Consider the following 18,658-nt stretch of genomic DNA (forward strand, 5'->3'; position numbering starts at 1 on the left):
AGGGCAGGGCACGGCTCTGGGAGCACTGCTGGGCTCCTTAGAGGATCAGGATCCCTCCAGCCCCGCTCCCAGGGCAGGGCACAGCTCTGGGAGCACTGCAGGATCCCTCCAGCTCCTCTCCCAGGGCAGGGCACAGCTCTGGGAACATTGCTTAGGCTCCCTGGAGGGGCAGGATTCCACTCCCAGGGCAGAGCTCAGGGAGCACTGCAGGATCCCTCCAGCCCCACTCCCAGGGCAGGGCACGGCTCTGGGAGCACTGCTGGGCTCCTTAGAGGATCAGGATTCCTCCAGCCCCACTCCCAGGGCAAGGCACAGCTCTGGGAGCACTGCAGGATCCCTCCAGCCCCACTCCCAGCTGAAATCAAAGCTCTGGGAGCACTGCTGGGCTCCTTAGAGGATCAGGATTCCTCCAGCTCCTCTCCCAGGGCAAGGCACAGCTCTGGGAACCCTGCTGGGCTCCTTGGAGGGGCAGGGTCCCTCCAGTTCCACTCCCAGCTGGAGGCACAGCTCTGGGAATGCTGCTGGGATGAGCCTGGGGGCCTTGGAGGGCCAGGATTGCTCTGGGTCAGCTGGGAGCAGTTCTTGGTGTCTCCTGGAAGGAGCTGGAGCTGTTGTGGCAGAGCTGTTCCAGGAGCAAAGAGGAATTTGCAGAGTTGTTCTGCTCTGTGCACAGTGATGGTCTGATGGCAGCTTCCCCCTGCCCCAGTCCCTGGGAAGGGGAGGTGTGGGCTCCCCTCTGGAGAGTCCCTGCAGGTGCAAGGGCTGTGTGACTGGCTCCCCTCACTGAGCCATGCAGGGAAAACAGATTTACCCCCATGGTTTGGAGTTTCCTTTTAGAGCCTTTTCAGTTCCTACAAAGCTAATAGTGAACTTTTCCTTTGGGAGCTGACTAGCTTCAAAATACACAACAAAAATTTTATTATATCCTTGCCTTCCTCCATGTTCGTGTGTTTTGATTTGGAGACTGGATTTGAGGTTTGGTTTGGTAATTGGTTGGATTTTTTTATTAATTTTCAGAGTTACCTGGAGGGCTCAGAGCTGCTGACTGCAAATTTCACATTTGTAATGAGACTCAGAGGAACTGGTTGTTAAAATACCCAGCCAGTGGAGCTCCCTTTATGCTTCTGCAGAGCCAGCTTGTTAGAATCCAGATCTTTTCTTTATTGAAATGAAAAGATGTAAATATGTGTGTATTCCTCCTCTAAAGGCAAGTTACTCCTGAGCCACATTCCTGAGTCATGTGCAGAGGATGTCTCAGGAGTGGTTTAAATAAAGCTGCAGTTTCATTAGCTAATTGCTTAAAAGAATGAAATACAATAGAAGATGGAATAAAACAGTAAATTTACTATTCCTGCTATTCCAGTGCTGGTGGTCAGTGGGCAACAAGTTTTACTGTGACCAAAACCAACAGAGAATGATGGAATAGAATTTCAAATTACTCAGAAATGTAGAAAGGATTTGCCTGAAGGAGAGAAGTTTGAGCGATTTGCTCCAGTCACGTGTAACCTGTGGTGTCTGGAGAGCCCAGATCCTGCTTTCCCCCCCTTGTTTCTGTTGGAAATGCTCTCCTGCCCTGCTGGATGTTGTTGGGAGGTCAGAGCCCTTGCAGGCGCTGCTGGCTCTCAGTCAGGCTGACAGCCTCAGTGCAGTGAGGGCAGTGCTTGTCCTGGCCCCTCTGCAGCTCCTGCTCTGCATCCAGAGGCTTTGGGGTCCCCATTCTTGGGGCCAGAGCTCCTGAGTCACCTCTGCAGCATCCAGAGCTGCATCTGCTCAGCTCAGTGGAGTTCCATCCTCCCTCATCCCTGAACTGGGGGTTGGGACTGGTCACCGAGGTGTTCTGTTCCTGCCTGTCCCAAACTGCTGAGGAAGGAGCTTTGTGCTTCTACACCAGTGGCTCCTCCCTGAGGAGCTTGGTTTGGGCAGGAAACTGAGGAAAACAAGGATTTCAGTGCTCAGGGCAGCATTGTGCCAGTCTGAGCCTGGAAACCCAGCAACAGATGGGAGCAGCTCCTGTGTCTGAGCTGTCTGTGCACTAACATGGTCATCAGAACTCTGGTTGCTCAGAATTTTAGACTTTCTATGCTGTCAGACACTGACCCCCAAAAGAACACTACATTTAACCTGAAGCCATAAGAAAACTTCCAAAATTGAATAACAGAACTAGAATTTTGAGTGTATAGTTGAAATAGAAGTGTGTAGTATCACATAGCAGAAAACTTAGAGTTTAAAGTTTTGGAAGATAGTAATATATATAAAGCAAGATGAAAATTTTAGAAGCTAGTCCTATTTTTTTGCCTTTTTCATGAATTTGAGTAGTATTGTGTAATTAGATAAAAAATCCACATTGCAAGATGCAAGTAGTTAGTTATTAAGTTAAAAGTAAAAATAATTTAAGTATCATTTTTTAATTAGACAGTTTATACTTTAAAGACCTTAGAAAGAGAGAAATAGAGCTCCATTTTTTTACCTTATTAGTGAAGCACTGTAAAACTCACAACTTATAAAACTGTAACAATGGAGCAGTTTTCCAAAGCCCCCTTGTTGGTGTCTTGGGCTTGTCCTGCAGCTACCTGGGATCCATCAGGAATCAATAAAAATATTAAACATTGGATCTTTTAGGACTGCATAAAAGAGAAACAAATTGTTCAGAGTAATATTTATGGAGTTTATTTCTAGCAGGTGAGCAGGGTTTGGGACTGTGGGATAGGCTGGGATGTTAAAATAATGAAGTGCTGTTAAATTGTGGGGTCTGACACTGCAGGGGGGCTCAGGTGTGTCATTTGCACTCCGTGGGATGCACAGGGAAACGAAAAGATCCCCAGATTCAAAGCCAGAGATGGAAACCAGAACTTTCACCTGTAAAAGGAGCCCAGCTGCCACATCAAATAATTCAAATATTGGAGTGCTTAAATACTGCTGGGAATTGCAGCATCCTGGAGAGGAAGAGCTTTTTGGGGTGAGGCAGCTGGGAATGCCAGATGGGAGGGAAAGATTCCTGCCTTGGACTTGTCACTCCATCCCTCCATGAGGGCTGCATTCCCCAGGGAGCTGTGCCCTTCCAGCTGTGCCCCTTCCAGCTGTGCCCCTTCCCTTCCAGCTGTGCCCCAGCCCCTCAGCCACAGTCCCAGCCACTCCAAACTGCACTGAGCCTCACCAAGGAGAGCCTTAAAGCCAATAAAGGGTTGAATTTTAATTCATTTGATGAGTCTTTGTGTCTGGCCACAGACAGCAAAGCCCTGAGCACAAATCCCTGCCATCCCTTGGATCAGCATTTCCTGAGCTTCCATCCCTTGGAAGAAAAAAGAAATGAAGAGATTGGAGATCTCAGAGTTTCTTTGTCCCTGCTGGAGCCTTCAGGAAGGTGCCTTTACCTTGGCAATAAATCAGCTGCACTCAGAGGTTTCTGGAGGCAGTGGCTGCTGCAGTTGTTGTATGGCCCTGTCAGATCCTGCAACAACTCCTTAATTCTGTGTTAACACTACAGGTCAAGGTGGGGAATATACTTATCTGTAAATACAGCTTTCCCTCTTGTCCATGGGCCTCCAGCACATTCTGTTGGTGCTGAAGCCATTGATAACAAATACCAGATCTTTAGAAATGCTAAATTACAAATTCCACTACAACCCACGTGAAGTTTCCTTGTGTGATCCTAAATCACCATTTTTTTCTGAAAAGAATCTACATTTTAGCAAAGCTTCATTCTCTTCAAGTCTCACAAGTGTGTCTTTAGTTGATTGTTTATTACATTTAAGATTGTTCTGGAAATTCCAGCAGGGATCTGGGAGGCAGCTGAGGTTCCAAGCCAGGACTGTTCCTTGCTGTGCTTTTTGTTTTCCCCAGCCAGAAGAGTTAATGAAATGCTGTAAACCAACCCCAAGGTAAACAGGGCTTTAACCACTGCAGAGCAAGTGGGCCCTGGCCCTTGGATTGTTTTTTTTTCCCATTTCTAATTGACTGCTGCTAAGTGCTCCTGCTGATTGCAGCATTTCTAGTGGAGGATAAACGTTGATATTTGATTAATGAATTTGCACGCCAGAGAAGCAGCAGCCCTAATTAATGACTGTGCTTATGGAAATGCCGGGAGCAGGGGCTGGGGCTGTGTGAGGGCTGTGCTTTGGCAAGTGCTGACCCTGCTTTCTCTTGCAGACTGCAAATGCCACCACCCTGAGCTATCTGGTGACGGGGCTGAAGCCAAACACCCTCTACGAGTTCTCAGTGATGGTGACCAAGGGCAGGAGATCCAGCACCTGGAGCATGACAGCACATGGGACAACCTTTGAATTAGGTACTCCTGGGATATTCCCAAAGAAACCTCCACCTGAAATGGTTCTGCTCATTAACACCTGCTGGGGGGGGCGGGGGTCGGGTCTGAATAGTTCAGTCAGAAATTCTGATTAAAAAAACAACAACATACTTGAAAATTGCAAGGGATGATTGCAGGAGAATTTACATCAAATTACAGAGAAGTCATGAATAATGTACCACACTTCATGGGCAGGAGAGAAGAAAGTCTCACAAAAAGCACCTTAACAGCAAATACAAAGAAAACACTTCAGCAAATAATAATTAAAATTTGCTGTAAATGTGATGATAATTGTCACAGAGTGAGGAGGTGCATGAGGCAAATGAAGACAAAAAAATCACAGTAGGCATTAAGACATCCAAATGACCTCTAAATTCCTGTTCAGTGCAGAACAGAGCAGGGTTTGAGCTGCCAGGAACAACTCAGGCCCAGGGAGTGACTGTGAGGGCCAGGCCCTCTCCCTGACCTGCCCCTCATTAGCTCTTCTTACCCTGCAGTGTTAAATGAACTTTGGGCAATTAAATTTACTGCCTGTTATGGGTAGGGTTCCCTTGAGATGGACTGTGGAGGACAAGAAGGCCAGAGTCCAAATGAGCCCAGAGTTCTCCTTCTAAATTAAAATACAGCCAAAAAAATCAATCATGCAAAGAATTAGTGAGATTTTCCAGATAGTCTGTAGTAGAAATTCTTTAATTTCTGCTTCAGAAAAAGCAAACCCAGGATAAAATCTGAACTCTCTGAAGTCCCAGTGAGCTTCAGTTGCTTTTGAAACCACTGTGGTGGTTTTGGGTGGGAATTCCATGGTGTGGGGCCAGCTCTGGGCTGGGGCTCCTTTCCCAGCCCACATTAAACACTCCATTTGGTGTTTCTGCTGCCACATGTTCAGTCCTCAGCCATAACTCTGCTCTGAGTGCAGGGACTGCAAAAGCTGCACAAATAAAGTTTTTTAAATGAGAATTTGCCACAAAGCCCCTGAGCAAGGGCACAATGCAGGAGGGCTCAGTGCATTTGAACAGGAATGCTCAGGTTGAAGTGCTTGGAAGGAATGTTTGTAAATATGACCCAAAAGCTGGAGAACTAAGTAGAAAATTTAAAACAGAAATTAAAAAAAAGGCTAAATATATTTTCTCATAACAGATCTTGTGATTTATAATATTGGCCAAATTCCTGAGTGAGTGGCTCATTATTTTGGGGTACTCCTGAGAAGTTTTACAGGACTTGCTCTTAAAAGGAAAATAGGGAATTCTGGGCTCTGTGTTGTCTGTGTATTCCTCTGTGGGCTACTCCTGATTTTCTATTTTTGTTTCCTCTGAATCCTTTTTTTTAGATATTTGGGGCAATAGTTACAAGAGCTCCTGGGCTTTGGCTGTCCCTGGTTTCCAGCTCTTCATCACAGGGATAATTGGTGGCCATCCCAGAGGACTTATGGATGGATTTCTAATTGGTCACCCACATAAACCTCTGGAAAAGCAGAAATTTCAGTGCTCCTGTGGCTGCATTAAACACCCAAGGTGGATTTACTCTGGGTTGCCCCCTCAGGAGCCTCCTGGGTTTCAGGATGTGGCACTGCAGGGATGGTCAGTGCCCTCTGGAGCTCACAGCAAGGATTTCAGCTTTTGCTGGAGCCATTTGTTCTGTTTCCTGAATTCTTGGCAGGAGAGGCTGATGGGAGAAGGAAAACTCTCCCCTCCTTTCTTTCCCTCAGTGCTGCTCTCTGGCAACCCAAGTTAAAACGTTGTGTTCAGCAAATCCTTCTGCATTTGAGACACTCGAGGTGCAGATGCCTTCCAAATTGCAAATCATTCCTCAGGAGCTCAACCAGCCATTACAGGTTTGCCCAGAGGTTGTTCCCAGAGCAGCTGGCGCTGTCCCTGCATCCCTGGCAGTGCCCCAGGCCAGGCTGGACTGGGCTGGGAGCAGCCTGGGACAGTGGCAGTGTCCCTGCCATGGCAGGGGTGGCCCTGGATGGGCTTGAAGATCCATTCCCAAACCATTCCAGGCTGGTATAATTCTGAGTTGCTGCTGGATTTACTTTGCTGATTGGGATTTAAGTGGCAAATGGGCACTGCTGGGTCTGAGTCCCACCATAAGCCTGGAAACAGGGAGATGTTTCAGATGCCTGCCTGAACAGAATGTGTCTGTCACAAAGTTTGGAGGATTTTTGTGATGACTGAAGAAGTTCAGGTGAGAAGTCAGTTGTGCAGATTTTTGAGGATGCTCCCTCATGGATCACATCTGGTGCCAGAAGTGCTCTGGAAAGGGGGAACTCCATAGGGGAGGGAGGCACTGGCCAGTGAGGGGGGATTTATGGCAGTAAAGAGAATAACCCAGACATACATAACAACCCAAATATGACCAGATGGGGATGCAGGCCCTGAGCTGGCTGTTCTCTGGTGTGACAGGGCAGCCCTTGCTGACTCTCTGGCTCTGTTTCAGTGCCAACCTCCCCGCCCAAGGACGTGACTGTGGTGAGCAAGGAGGGCAAGCCCCGCACCATCATCGTCAACTGGCAGCCGCCCTCCGAGGCCAACGGCAAAATCACAGGTGGGCACCAGGAGCTGGGCTGCAGCTGCTCTGCCAGCCTCAGGAGCTCCACCCATTGCTCACTGCTCTTCCTCACCCAGCTCTACTCACATCTGATCCAGCTGCAGTGGGAAATGCAGCTGGAATTTAAATATCTCCATAACCTTGGTGCTGTTCTAATAGCAGCCTCCAGCAATGGCCCCTCTGGTCCATCAGAGGTTTATTTAGGAGAGGCCATCCCAGTGCTCTTTGTCACCTTTGTGGCATTTTTGTGCCACAGAACAGACTCCAGAGCAGTTTCCTGTTCCCCTGACAGAACCATTAGGAGTAAACTGTTATTTGCCTTTAACTGCATCACTGCCACACAGGATAAATCACTTTCCAGACAGTAATAATTACTGATTCCCTTCTATAATTTCTGTTCAGCTTCCCATTTGGAAGGGCTTTCTGAAATAATCACTTCAATTTTAATTTGTTTAAAGCTGAAATCAGATTTTAATGGCAGTGTGTGATTTTAGGTCTGAGCTCAGGATTAACCATGGTGCAGAATCAAACCTGGGACACCTGACTGGGCAGGACTGGAGCCCAGGCTCTGCACAGGAGACTAAAACTGATTAAATCACTGAAAAGGCAGCAAAATGTTTCCTCTCCATGGGAAAGGAGGATTGGCTGGAGACACAGGAGCCTTTGGTGAAAGGATTTGGCTGCCAGTGAGGGGCACAAATGTCTCACACTGAGGCACACCCAAGGGAGGGGAGAGAACTACAGAGAGCAGCATTTACCTGCACAGGGCTGGCAAAATTATCCCATTGTCCAGCTCCCAAATCCCCTGGCAGTGAAGGAAACCCTTGGAACAGAACTGTTCAGTATTTATCAGCTTTTGCACAAGCAGCAGTTAACAGCTTAAAAACGAACTAAAATGGTGATTCAGGGCTAAGCCTGAGTGCAGCAGGTGCCAGCTCCCCTTTCCCAAACCCATCTCCAGCTCCCCTTTCCCAAACCCATCTCCAGCTCCCCTTTCCCAAACCCATCTCCAGCTCCCCTTTCCCAGAGCCCATTTCCAGCTCCCCTTTCCCAAACCCATCTCCAGCTCCCCTTTTCCAAACCATTCTCCAGCTCCCCTTTCCCAAACCCATCTCCAGCTCCCCTTTCCCAAACCCATCTCCAGCTCCCCTTTCCCAAACCCATCTCCAGCTCCCCCATCTCCAGCTCCCCTTTCCCAGAGCACATTTCCAGCTCCCCTTTCCCAGACCCATCTCCAGCTCCCCTTTCCCAAACCCCATCTCCAGCTCCCCTTTCCCAGACCCATCTCCAGCTCCCCTTTCCCAGACCCATCTCCAGCTCCCCTTTCCCAGAGCACATTTCCAGCTCCCCTTTCCCAAACCCCATTTCCAGCTGCCCTTTCCCATCTCCAGCTGCCCTTTCCCATGTCCTGCTCCCCTTTCCCAGTGCCCACACAGTTTTTGGGATGTGGGGCCCGAGTGCCCTCTGCTGGGAACTTCCCCATCAGCTGAGGCACTAATTAATTCCTCATTAACTCACTCTGTGCTGTCAGTGATGCCAGAATTCTGAGTGGTGATGTCATTCCATGGCCCCCTGTCCATGGAATGCTGAACTGGGCCACTCTGGGTCCCACATGCTCAGGCATCGTTAGAGCTGCTGACTAATTAGGGCACTCTGAAATTAATTCAGTACTTGTGCCATATATATATAATTATTTATATAATTATTTATTTATATATATATATATTTATATATGTTATATAATATATATTTTATGTATATATTCTCTACAAATCTACAAAAACATCTCCCACATTTAGTTATCTTGCAGATGTAGAGATATATAGATACACAACAGATATATATATATAAAATAGATATATAGTAATATAAAAAATTGTATTCCATATATGTTACATAGAAAATAAATACTTGAAGCTAGACATAGATATAAATAGTGATACAAATATATAAATAATATATGAAAATACATCATGTATATTGTGTTATATACAATATATATTAAATACAGATTCAAGTATTTATTTCTGTGTGTATATAAATATATAGAGGTTCAAGTATTTATTTTATGCTGATCTGTGTTTCTTGTATGAAATAGTTATAAAGTTTTTACTGCATAATGATTGGTGACTTCACTGTATTTTTAAAACAGAACATAAATCCTTCCCATACCTTTTTTTCTGGGATGTGCAGGGCAGCCTCAGTTCTCTTCAGATTCTTGTTGCCTTTGTTAATACACTAAAAAAAATGAGATAATTACAAAAACATCTTGTTTTGCTGTGCATGAGAATGTTTTGTTGTTTGAATGTAATTTAAATAATATGAATTTGTGGTGTTGTGAGGTTTTTAGGATGAGGTGAGAGATGAGAATTTAAGTTTTTTAGAAGGTTTATTTATTATATTATGATATTATATTACAAGAAATGATCTATTAAAACTGTATTAAAGAAAGAGAAAGGATACAGATAGAAGGTCAGACAAGAATGATAATGAAAACTTGTGACAGACTCAGAGAATCCAACACAGCTGAAGGTGATTGGTTATTAATTAAAAACAATTCACATATTTGGACAAACAATTTCTAGACTATATTCCAGAGGAGTAAAACATGGAGAAGCTGAGGCTTCTCATCTTCCCAGGAGAAAAAATCCTGTCAAAGGGATTTTTCAAAAAATATCACGGTAACATTAATCCTCTGAGGATGTTTTGATAATGGCAGCTTTACTTTACTTTATAGGTCTATAAATAGGTGAAGAGATGGAAACAGCAATTTGTCCACGTTCAGGGAATGGTGATCAGAAATATTTTAAATGATATTGATATTTTAAATGGCTTTTTTCTCTTACCATCTACTTTGAGCGGTTCAGAGGGAAGATGGGAGGGCTGGCTGCTATTTGAAGATGATTTTAGTGTTTGAGTCAGAGCTCACTTGTGAAGCCGCTGGTGGCTTCCCTGGCACAGGGCCCCTTTCCCTGTGCCCTGACGGTGGCACTGTCCCCTCCCTGCCCAGGCTACATCATCTACTACAGCACGGACGTCAACGCCGAGATCCACGACTGGGTCATCGAGCCCGTGGTGGGCAACAGGCTCACCCACCAGATCCAGGAGCTCACCCTGGACACCCCCTACTTCTTCAAGATCCAGGCCCGCAACTCCAAGGGCATGGGGCCCATGTCCGAGGCCGTGCAGTTCCGCACCCCCAAAGGTACCTGGGCCCCCCGGGAGGGGCAGGGCTGTGCTCCTGGGCCAGGCAGCTCTGGGCTCTGCAGGGCTGCTTGGGCTTGCATGGAGTGAGCCCCTGGAAGGCAGACCTGGAGCATGAGACTCTCAGGGTCGTGGGCTCTGCCGCACGTTGGGCGCCAGTTTAAAATGTGGGTGGTAAAGTGGTGGAAAGGCAGGGCTGAGTTAACCTTCAGGCAGTGCAGTCAAACCTCCACTCAGCACTCACCACAGCTGGCTCAGTGCTGGAGGCAAGAAAGGCTCTTCTGCAAGGTTTTATTCCAGCACAGTAACACTGTCACCGAAGGACAAACCAGGGAAAGAGGAAACCACGTGGAGCAGGCAGCTTAGAAGGGGAAGGGGGGTGGGCAGAGGGGCCTGGTCTCCAGGCGTAGGGGGGTGGCCACCAGGGGTACCAAGCCAGGAGAAACCAGAGGAAGTTGTGACACCAAGGCCATGGGGAGTCTGTTTTTCCCTTTGGGAGGGATGACTCCATGGTAAGGAGTTCCTGTTTCCAGGGCTGAGGGCCTGGGGATTGACCAAGGTGGGAGAGTTCATGGGATGCTCCATCCCTGTGGCTGGAGCTCAGCTCTGGGGTTCACTGGCTGTTCCCAGAGCCTGGGCCCTTTGGGCTGTTCTGCTGTTACAGACTCAGGGTGGCTGCAGTGACAGTCCAGGCCCTGTGTGTCACATCTGCTCTGGGAGTGGGATGGTGCAGTGGGAACTCCTGGGATGCAACAGGCCCCGAACTCAGGAACTGGTGGTGATGGGCAAAGATAGTGAAGAGTAAAATGAGAGAGAGCTTGGGAAAAAGAGAATTATGAGTTTGTCAGAGAATCCTATCATTGGGAGGGACCTTACAGCCCATCCATGGGCAGGGACACCTCCACCAGCCCAGGTTGCTCCAAGCCCTGTCCAGGCTGGCCTTGGACACTTCTCCACGTGAGTTTCAAGAGCTGTACCCTGTGGGAAACTTGGAATTCTGTCTCACTCCTTCAATCCTTGTGATGTGTCTCTTGTTTTTTCCTCCCTGTGCTTGCCCCACTAAGCTGAGTCCTCAGATAAAATGCCCAATGACCAAGGTAAATGAACAGCCACATTTCTCCTCTCTCCATCCCTCACTGTTCTGTTTGCTGTCCATGTGCTGTGTCATTTTCTGAGTGGAGCAGGATCCTGCTGCTCTGACTGGGGCGATTCCTGCTGTGCTGACAGAGAGAGCTGTGGGTGGCACAAATGTGAAGGGATCCCTGTAGAGATGTCCCAGAAGGGCCATGGGGGTTGTGCCAGCTCTGAATCCTGTGGGGGAATTGCTTTGGAGCCAGTGCTGCCCCATCCAGCCCTGCCCACGTACGAGGGGGTGGAAGATCAAAGGGATTCTGGTTAGCACAAGTGCTGCTTGTGAGGATTCATTCCATAATAAAGGCAGGGAAGCCCTGGAAAGCTCTGTGCAGGAGAGATTCTGCCTGTCAGCTCATTTGGAGCCCAGACTCTCCTTAGGAGCCCAGCACTGGCTCTTAAAAGCCTGAAGGTTTTAAAATGTTTGCTTGAAAAATGGGAGCTTTGAGCTTCCCACATCGAATTAGAAGGTGGATGTCCCAGGGCACTTCTTGCTTTCTTCCAAATAACCTACAAGCCCCATAAAAAGGGGGAGAATTGCTCTGAAGGGATGAGTTAAAAAGGCCATTGGCAAACAGCTTAGACATGCAATTAAAGAGATCCTAAAGGGGCTCTGAGGGAGCTGCTCCTCACTTGGCTCCTCAGCTTGGTACTTGGATAATTTATTAAATGTGCTTTTACTCTGCACCAGGTAATGCTGGTAGCAGGGGCAGTCAGGAGTATTTGGATCCCCATCCCTGTGTCCTGGAGGTGGGGCTGGGGTTTGGGCTGTCTGGGGAGCAGATGCTGCAATGTCATTGTCCTGGTCACCTGCAGGGAATGGGGGAAGGTTACAGGGATTCAGGTGAAAGTTGTTGTTTGCTGCTTCTCCCTGTTTCAAGCCCTTTTCAGCCAGTGTTGCACCCTAAAGTAACATCTCCTAGTCATGATCAATTTTTATCACATCCTATTAGTTATAAATCATCAAAGCCAGGAGTTTTGTTTGGGTATTGCTGTAAGGACACTGGGAGAGCTGAAATCATGGCAGCAGCTGGAATGTGGGAAAGGCAGAGGCAGGGCAGGAGAGGAGCTGAGGAGCAGCACTGAACTGCCAGACTGGGACCTGCAGGGGAGAACCAGCAAGTTACTGAGGCTGGGAGCAAAACCAGAGGGGATTGAGGCCCTGCCCTGAATGGTTCTGTCCCTTTCTCTCTTTGTCTGCTTTGATGTTTCCCTCTGAACTCAGCACAGGATTCTGTTTTTCCCCACCCTTCTGGAGCACAGAGCTTGGTCAGAACTCAGGGCCTGTTGCTCTCAGGCTTCAGGTGCTTGCACTGGCCTCATCCTAAAGCAAAGATTAAGGTCTCTGATCAAGTAAACCCATCCTGAAGTCACCCACAGTTAAAATGTTCTCTCTGTTATATTGGAACAGGAGGTTCACAGTCTGAATGAAAAACAATTCCAGCAAATGCTGTCTTAGACTGTTCCTTCAAACAGGTCACACTGCCTAAGAGCTGGGGCTGCCTGGAATGCATTTAAAGGTTTAAACTGTTCATCTGTGGGTTTAGGAATTGCATCCTCAGAAGCACCTTGGCTGGGTACCTAAATTTCACCCTAAATTCATCAGGGAGGACTCCATGAGGATCACTGTGCATTGCCTCTCTCTCTTAGCCCTGGTCTGATGCCCCTTGCTGGCCTCAGGGCAGTTGTTCCCTTCTCTTTCCTGGTGTTATTCTGGACACTGAGCTGCACTTGGCCAAGCACAGGTCCTTGCAGAACTCACTGGAACCATTCCTCCTGGATAATTCTCATTCTTCTCAGTTAATTTGTTGTTAATCTTGTTGATAGGCTCCACATGGTTTTTTATGGTGCTATTTTAACAAAGCATTGCACAGCACTGGCAGATATTTCCTGGAAGCCCAATGCAGTATATTTTATAGATTCCTCATTATATATCTGCATAGTTACTGTTACCAGCCACATTTATGGGCTGACATTCTGCTTCTTGCAGATACTTGTTTTCCATGAAGCAGGAAGATGGATGTGAAGCGTGTGCCATCTCCTGTCCATCCCCTTTTCCATCATCTCACCTGCTGTGGGGCTCCAGCTGCTTCACTGGCAGTGCTCAGGGTGTCTGACTCCCTCCCTAAACATTGCTGGTTCTTCATGTCCCCCCTCTCCCACAGCTCCTCAGCACCAGGCTCAGGGGTTCTGAGTCCCTCTGGGGGTTCCCACCTTTCAGGGCAGGTTCAGGGGCCAGTCAGACACAAAAACATTACATGAAAGCTGTGGAAGATGCTGTCCCAGTCTGTCTCTGCTGCTGCAGGGTTATTGGTGCCCACACAGGGAACCCTGGTGCTGTGTCTGCTCCATCCTGGCAGCTCCCTGGGTCCTTCCCATGTCCCACTGTCCTGCAGTCTGTCCTTTCCCTCACTGCACACACAGAATGTTCTCCTTGTTCCCCTCCCCAGCTTTAGCCCCTGCCTGGTTTTGCCATTTGTCTTTATTTCAGGGACCAGTTCACAGGCTCTCACTTGAGGTTCAGTTTCCATTTGTGACACGTCCTTTAACACTTCATACTTCTTGATTAAAAGGGATTTTTAACAGAAAAAAATCCTTCTCCCAACTGTTCTCCTCCACACTGCCTCACTTTTTGGAGGGTTGGTTTGTTTTTTTTTTCATAGAAGAGTGTGAAAATGTGTAAAATACTGTGGATTCCTGTAACCAAAGGAATATTTTTCTTCACAAATGTTTCCCCATCTCCAGTGTTTTTGTCACTAATTTTGCATTAGTGCATTCTGATGAAAACACAGAGTGGAAGGGCCAGGTTTGGATGTAACTGATTTATTGTTCCCTTGGGTTTCATCAAAACCATTTCTGTGGTGCTTTGTTGTCACCTGTGATGTGCAGGGGAGAACAGGGAGGAGCTGAAAGCAAGTTTTTATGCTAGGCAGGGCCTTAATATTACATTTACTGTGCTTGGGACCCTCCACCCATTTCCAGTCTCCCCCAGGTGCTGGAATTGGGTGTCAGGAAAAGACACCTGGATAATTCCTGTTTTGGGGTGATGAACTCTCAGTGCAAGTGTGGCAAAACCATTTGCCTCAAGATGTAACTATGCCTTACTGCAAATGGGCTTTACTGTTGTTTTTAAAGTGGAATTAGGAGAGGCTTAATTAGGAAAATAATAACTGGGAAACCATTGAAGAGCTCCTTTGGAGAAGTGGCTCTTTCCTTGGAGAAGCAGGTGCTGTGCAAAGCCAAATTTTGTTGTAGGGACAGAAAAGGAGGGGAAAAGCTGCTCCTGGGGGGCTTGGGGAGGTTCTAAAGAAGGACTCAGATGCTGAGTTGTGTCTGTGTGTAAAATTCCTGTGTGTCCAACCTTGCAGCCTCAGGATCTGCTGGGAAGGGGAGCCGCCCCATGGACCTGGGCCCCGACTACAAACCCCCGCTGGGAGGTGAGTGTGTGGCAGAGCTGCTCCATGGGCACACTTTGCTTCCACTGTGGGCCAGCCAGGGAATGTTCCAGAGCTGTTCCAGAGCTGTTCCTGCTGCTGCTGAGCTCCCCTGGCGTTTCCATACCAGAGCTGCTCCCAGCGTGCTGGGACACAGCTGCCAGAGTGGGACATCAGCTCTGGAGGGACACATGAGGAGGGAAAGGCCTCCTGTGCTCCTTCTGCTGCCCAGTGCTGGCTGGGGGGATATCCTGTCCTCAGGGTGCTGATAAAGGTTTCCCTTGGAGCCAAGTGACCCCTGGAGGCTCCTGATGCAATTCCAGTGGCTCCAAGGGGAGCCTGTGGTGCTGCAGGGTCCCAGACTGACTCTGCTTAGAGTGGGGAGGTTTTTGTGATAACTGAGCAGGCTGCACTTAAATTGTGATAGACTCAGGAGGAAAAGGATCTATAAATCAACTTCCAGGTGAGCAATTGTACAGAAACAGTTGGCAAATGCAGAGAAACAAACATTTCTCAGGAGATCCATCCCCTGCTGCTGATTTCAGGATTCCAGGCATCTTTGGTGGGCACTGCTTGATTTCCTGGGTAATAAATGAGCCTTTTCTCCCCTCCCAGGCAGTAACAGTCCCCATGGCAGCCCCACATCCCCCCTGGACAGCAACATGCTGCTGGTGATCATCGTGTCCGTGGGCGTCATCACCATCGTCATCGTCGTCATCGTCGCCGTCTTCTGCACGCGCCGCACCACGTCCCACCAGAAAAAGTAACGGGGCTGGGGCTGGGGCTGCCTGCCTTACCGAGTCCTGTGCTTTAATTCTTCTTCTAGGGTTTATTTCCTTCAAATCCTGCAGCCTGTGGGTGCTGCTGCTGGGCTGCTTTTCCTGGCAGTGTCCCACAGTTCCAAGCCATCAGTTCACACACAAAGCAGGGCAGTGCTTCCACTGTGCCTGCACTTCCCCCTGCCCTCCCTGAGGAGAAATTGTCCTTTGTGGTGTTTGGGAGGTCCCCAGGATGAGGGAAGAGATGAGAACCAGACTCCATGTTCTCAGAAGGCTACAATTATATTATATTATATTATATTATATTATATTATATTATATTATATTATATTATATTATATTATATTATATTATATTATATTATATTATATTATATTATATTATATTATATTATATTATATTATATTATATTAATTATATTATATTATATTATATTATATTAAATTTATTATGCTATACTAAAACTATACTAAAGAAAGAGAAAGGATACATCAGAAGGCTTAACAAGAATGATAATGAAAAACTCATGACTGACTCCTCAGAGTCTGACACAGCTGGCTGTGATTGGTCATTAAGTTAAAACAATTCACATGGAACCAATCAAACGGGCACCTGTTGGTAAACAACTTCCAGACCACATTCCAAAGCAGCAAACACAGGAGAAGCAATCAGATAATTATTATCTACATTTTTCTCTGAAGCTTCTCAACTTCCCAGGAGAAGAAATCCTGGTGAAGGGATTTTTCAGCAAATATCACAGTGCCAGTCCTTCACAGGTTTCCAAAGTGGAGCCAGTCCATGTGTTGGGAGCTGGGAGAGCCCAAGAGCTCAGGCAGCTCCTCACTCTTGCATTGACATTTTCCAGTTTTTAGTAGGATCACTGGAGGGGAATCTGAGTGTGCTGCTGGATTCCTTAGGAAAGTGCTCCAAAATCCCAGGGTTTGTATCTGAATTCTTCCCTCAGAGCAGCTGCATTAATGCTGCAGCAGCGGTGCTCCTGCAGGGTCTCTCTGTGTGTTCCTTGAAAGGCCAGAGCTGTATTTGGGGTTTGAAAAGGATCTGTTTTATGCAATCCAGATTTTTAAGGAAGTGCTGAAAAGCCAGGCTTGGATAATCTGCAGTTGCTGTGCTGCAGCAGCACCGCCCTGCAGAAGTGCAGGGGAGGGAGCAGGGAGGGAGGAGCTGGCCCTGGCACACCTGGCACCTGGGGCTGGGCCTGGGAGAGGGCAGCAGGGAGGGGCAGGGACAGGAGATGTGTTTTGTTTCATTTTAGGACAGAAATAACCCTGTGAAATCTCAGTTTCTGAGTACCCTCAGCCAGGGAATAACCTGATCCCTGTCACTCATCAGCTCCAGTGGGAGCAGGACTTGGGAGTGGCCCCTGCCAGAGGCTCTGTTGGTGACATTTACCAATGTCTGAGCCATTCCCAGGAACTCTGCTCCCAAAGGGACCCCTCCTCCAGCTTTGCCATGGCCCAAAGTGAGGAGTCAGCATGGCAGGAGTGCTGAAACCCACATTTGCTCTCAGCAAATGCTGCCACCCCAAATCTCTGCCTCACTGTGGTTTGCTGCTGCTCTCAGCAGGGTGGGAACCTCCCCAGTGGGATGTGTCCAGCCTGAGTGGGGCTGGAAGGAACATTCCTGTCCTTAATCCTTGTTCCCATCCTCTTGGGAGAACTGCACCTCCATCTCCAGCTGCTGCTGGAGCTTGGTGAGCCTGGGGTATGGGCACAGCATTGGAATATTCTCTCAATGAGCAGAATTTCTGCAAATTTCATTCTTGGTAAGGAAGGCTGGGCTGCAGAGCCAGGGCTGCATTCCATGGATGTGCTTTGAGGTGTCACTGGGGCTTGTGTGCAAAATTCAAAGCTCCCTGCCCAGTGGGAAACTTGTGCCCAGCTGGATGCAAGACCTGAGGGAAATCCCAGGGGAAAGTTCTCCCTGGTGAGACCCCATCTTCAGTGCTGTGCCCAGTTCTGGGCCCTCAGCTTGGGAAGGACGTTGAGATGCTTGAGCACATCCAGAGGAGGCAACAAGGAACACAAGCCCTGTGAGGAAGGTTTGAGGGAGCTGGGGATGCTCAGCCTGGAGAAGAGGAGGCTCAGAGGTGCCCTTATTGCTCTCTTCACCTTCCTGAAGGGAGGCTGTGCACAGCTGGGGTTGGTCTCTGACAGAAGCAGAGGACACAGTCTCAAGCTACGGCAGGGAAGGGATAGGTTGGAGATTAGGAAGAAAATTTTCACCAAGAGAATAATAAAGTGCTGGAATGCCCTTCCCAGGGGGGTGGTGGAATCACCATCTGTGGATGTGTTTAAAAAAGACTGGGCATGGCACTTGGTGCTATAGCCTAGGGCAGGTGTTAGGGCATAGGTTGGACTCGATGCTCTTAGAGGTCTCTTCCAGGCTCGGGATTCTGGGATTCTGTGACTCTGGGATTCTGGGATTCTGTAATTCTGGGATTCTGTGATTCTGTAATTCTAGGATTCTGTGATTCTGTGATTCTGTGATTCTGTAATTCTGTGACTCTGGGATTCTGTGATTCTGTAATTCTGTGATTCTGTGATTCTGTAATTCTGTGACTCTGGGATTCTGTAATTCTGGGATTCTGGGATTCTGGGATTCTGTGAAAGTTGCCTTTTCCAAAGGTGCAGAACATCCCTGTGCTCTCCTCCCCAGGAAACGAGCCGCCTGCAAATCCGTGAACGGCTCCCACAAGTACAAGGGGAACTCCAAAGATGTCAAACCCCCAGACCTTTGGATCCATCATGAGAGGCTGGAGCTCAAACCCATTGATAAATCCCCAGATCCCAACCCCATCATGACAGACACCCCCATCCCTCGCAACTCCCAGGACATCACCCCGGTGGACAACTCCATGGACAGCAACATCCATCAAAGGAGGAATTCCTACAGAGGTGGGAGCCCATGGGGGGTGAGATTCATCTGCTGTGGGTGGTGACATCACTTTATTGAGAGATGATGAAGTTCCTCTTCTCTGTTCTTATTTTCCAAGCAGTGAATTGGGTTTGTTCCTGGTTTCTGAGACTCTGGAAGGGTTGGATCATTTGTTTTAGTGAGGAAATGGAGCATCCAAGAGTTATCATTATCATTACTTTCTCTTGGTAAATACTGATTAGTAATGGGAAGATCATCTCACTTCATATTAAGCCATTGGAGTTGTTTCTGACCTTTCAGCCCAGAGCTCAATCACTGCCAGAAGTTTGCACTGCGGCCTGGAGTTTCTCCAGTTCCCAAAATCC

The 18,658-nt window shown here is 47.9% G+C and overlaps 1 protein-coding gene across 9 annotated transcripts in view; it reads left to right on the forward strand.

Moving 5' to 3' along the window:
• Positions 1-18,658, forward strand: part of NEO1 (neogenin 1) — a 178,479-nt gene that overhangs the window by 150,614 nt on the left and 9,207 nt on the right. For 7 of the 9 annotated variants that reach the window (XM_036389301.2, XM_036389305.2, XM_036389299.2 and 4 more), the window contains exons 18-24: positions 4,147-4,285; positions 6,740-6,847; positions 9,861-10,055; positions 11,119-11,151; positions 14,554-14,622; positions 15,235-15,382; positions 18,075-18,313. In XM_036389301.2, coding sequence (XP_036245194.1) covers positions 4,147-4,285; positions 6,740-6,847; positions 9,861-10,055; positions 11,119-11,151; positions 14,554-14,622; positions 15,235-15,382; positions 18,075-18,313 — 931 coding nt within the window. The remainder of the gene's footprint in view (positions 1-4,146; positions 4,286-6,739; positions 6,848-9,860; positions 10,056-11,118; positions 11,152-14,553; positions 14,623-15,234; positions 15,383-18,074; positions 18,314-18,658) is intronic. The other 2 variants (XM_036389300.2, XM_036389304.2) reach the window with 1 other exon arrangement.

The sequence above is a fragment of the Molothrus ater genome, chromosome 13 (genome assembly GCF_012460135.2).
Source record: "Molothrus ater isolate BHLD 08-10-18 breed brown headed cowbird chromosome 13, BPBGC_Mater_1.1, whole genome shotgun sequence".
NCBI lineage: Eukaryota > Metazoa > Chordata > Aves > Passeriformes > Icteridae > Molothrus > Molothrus ater.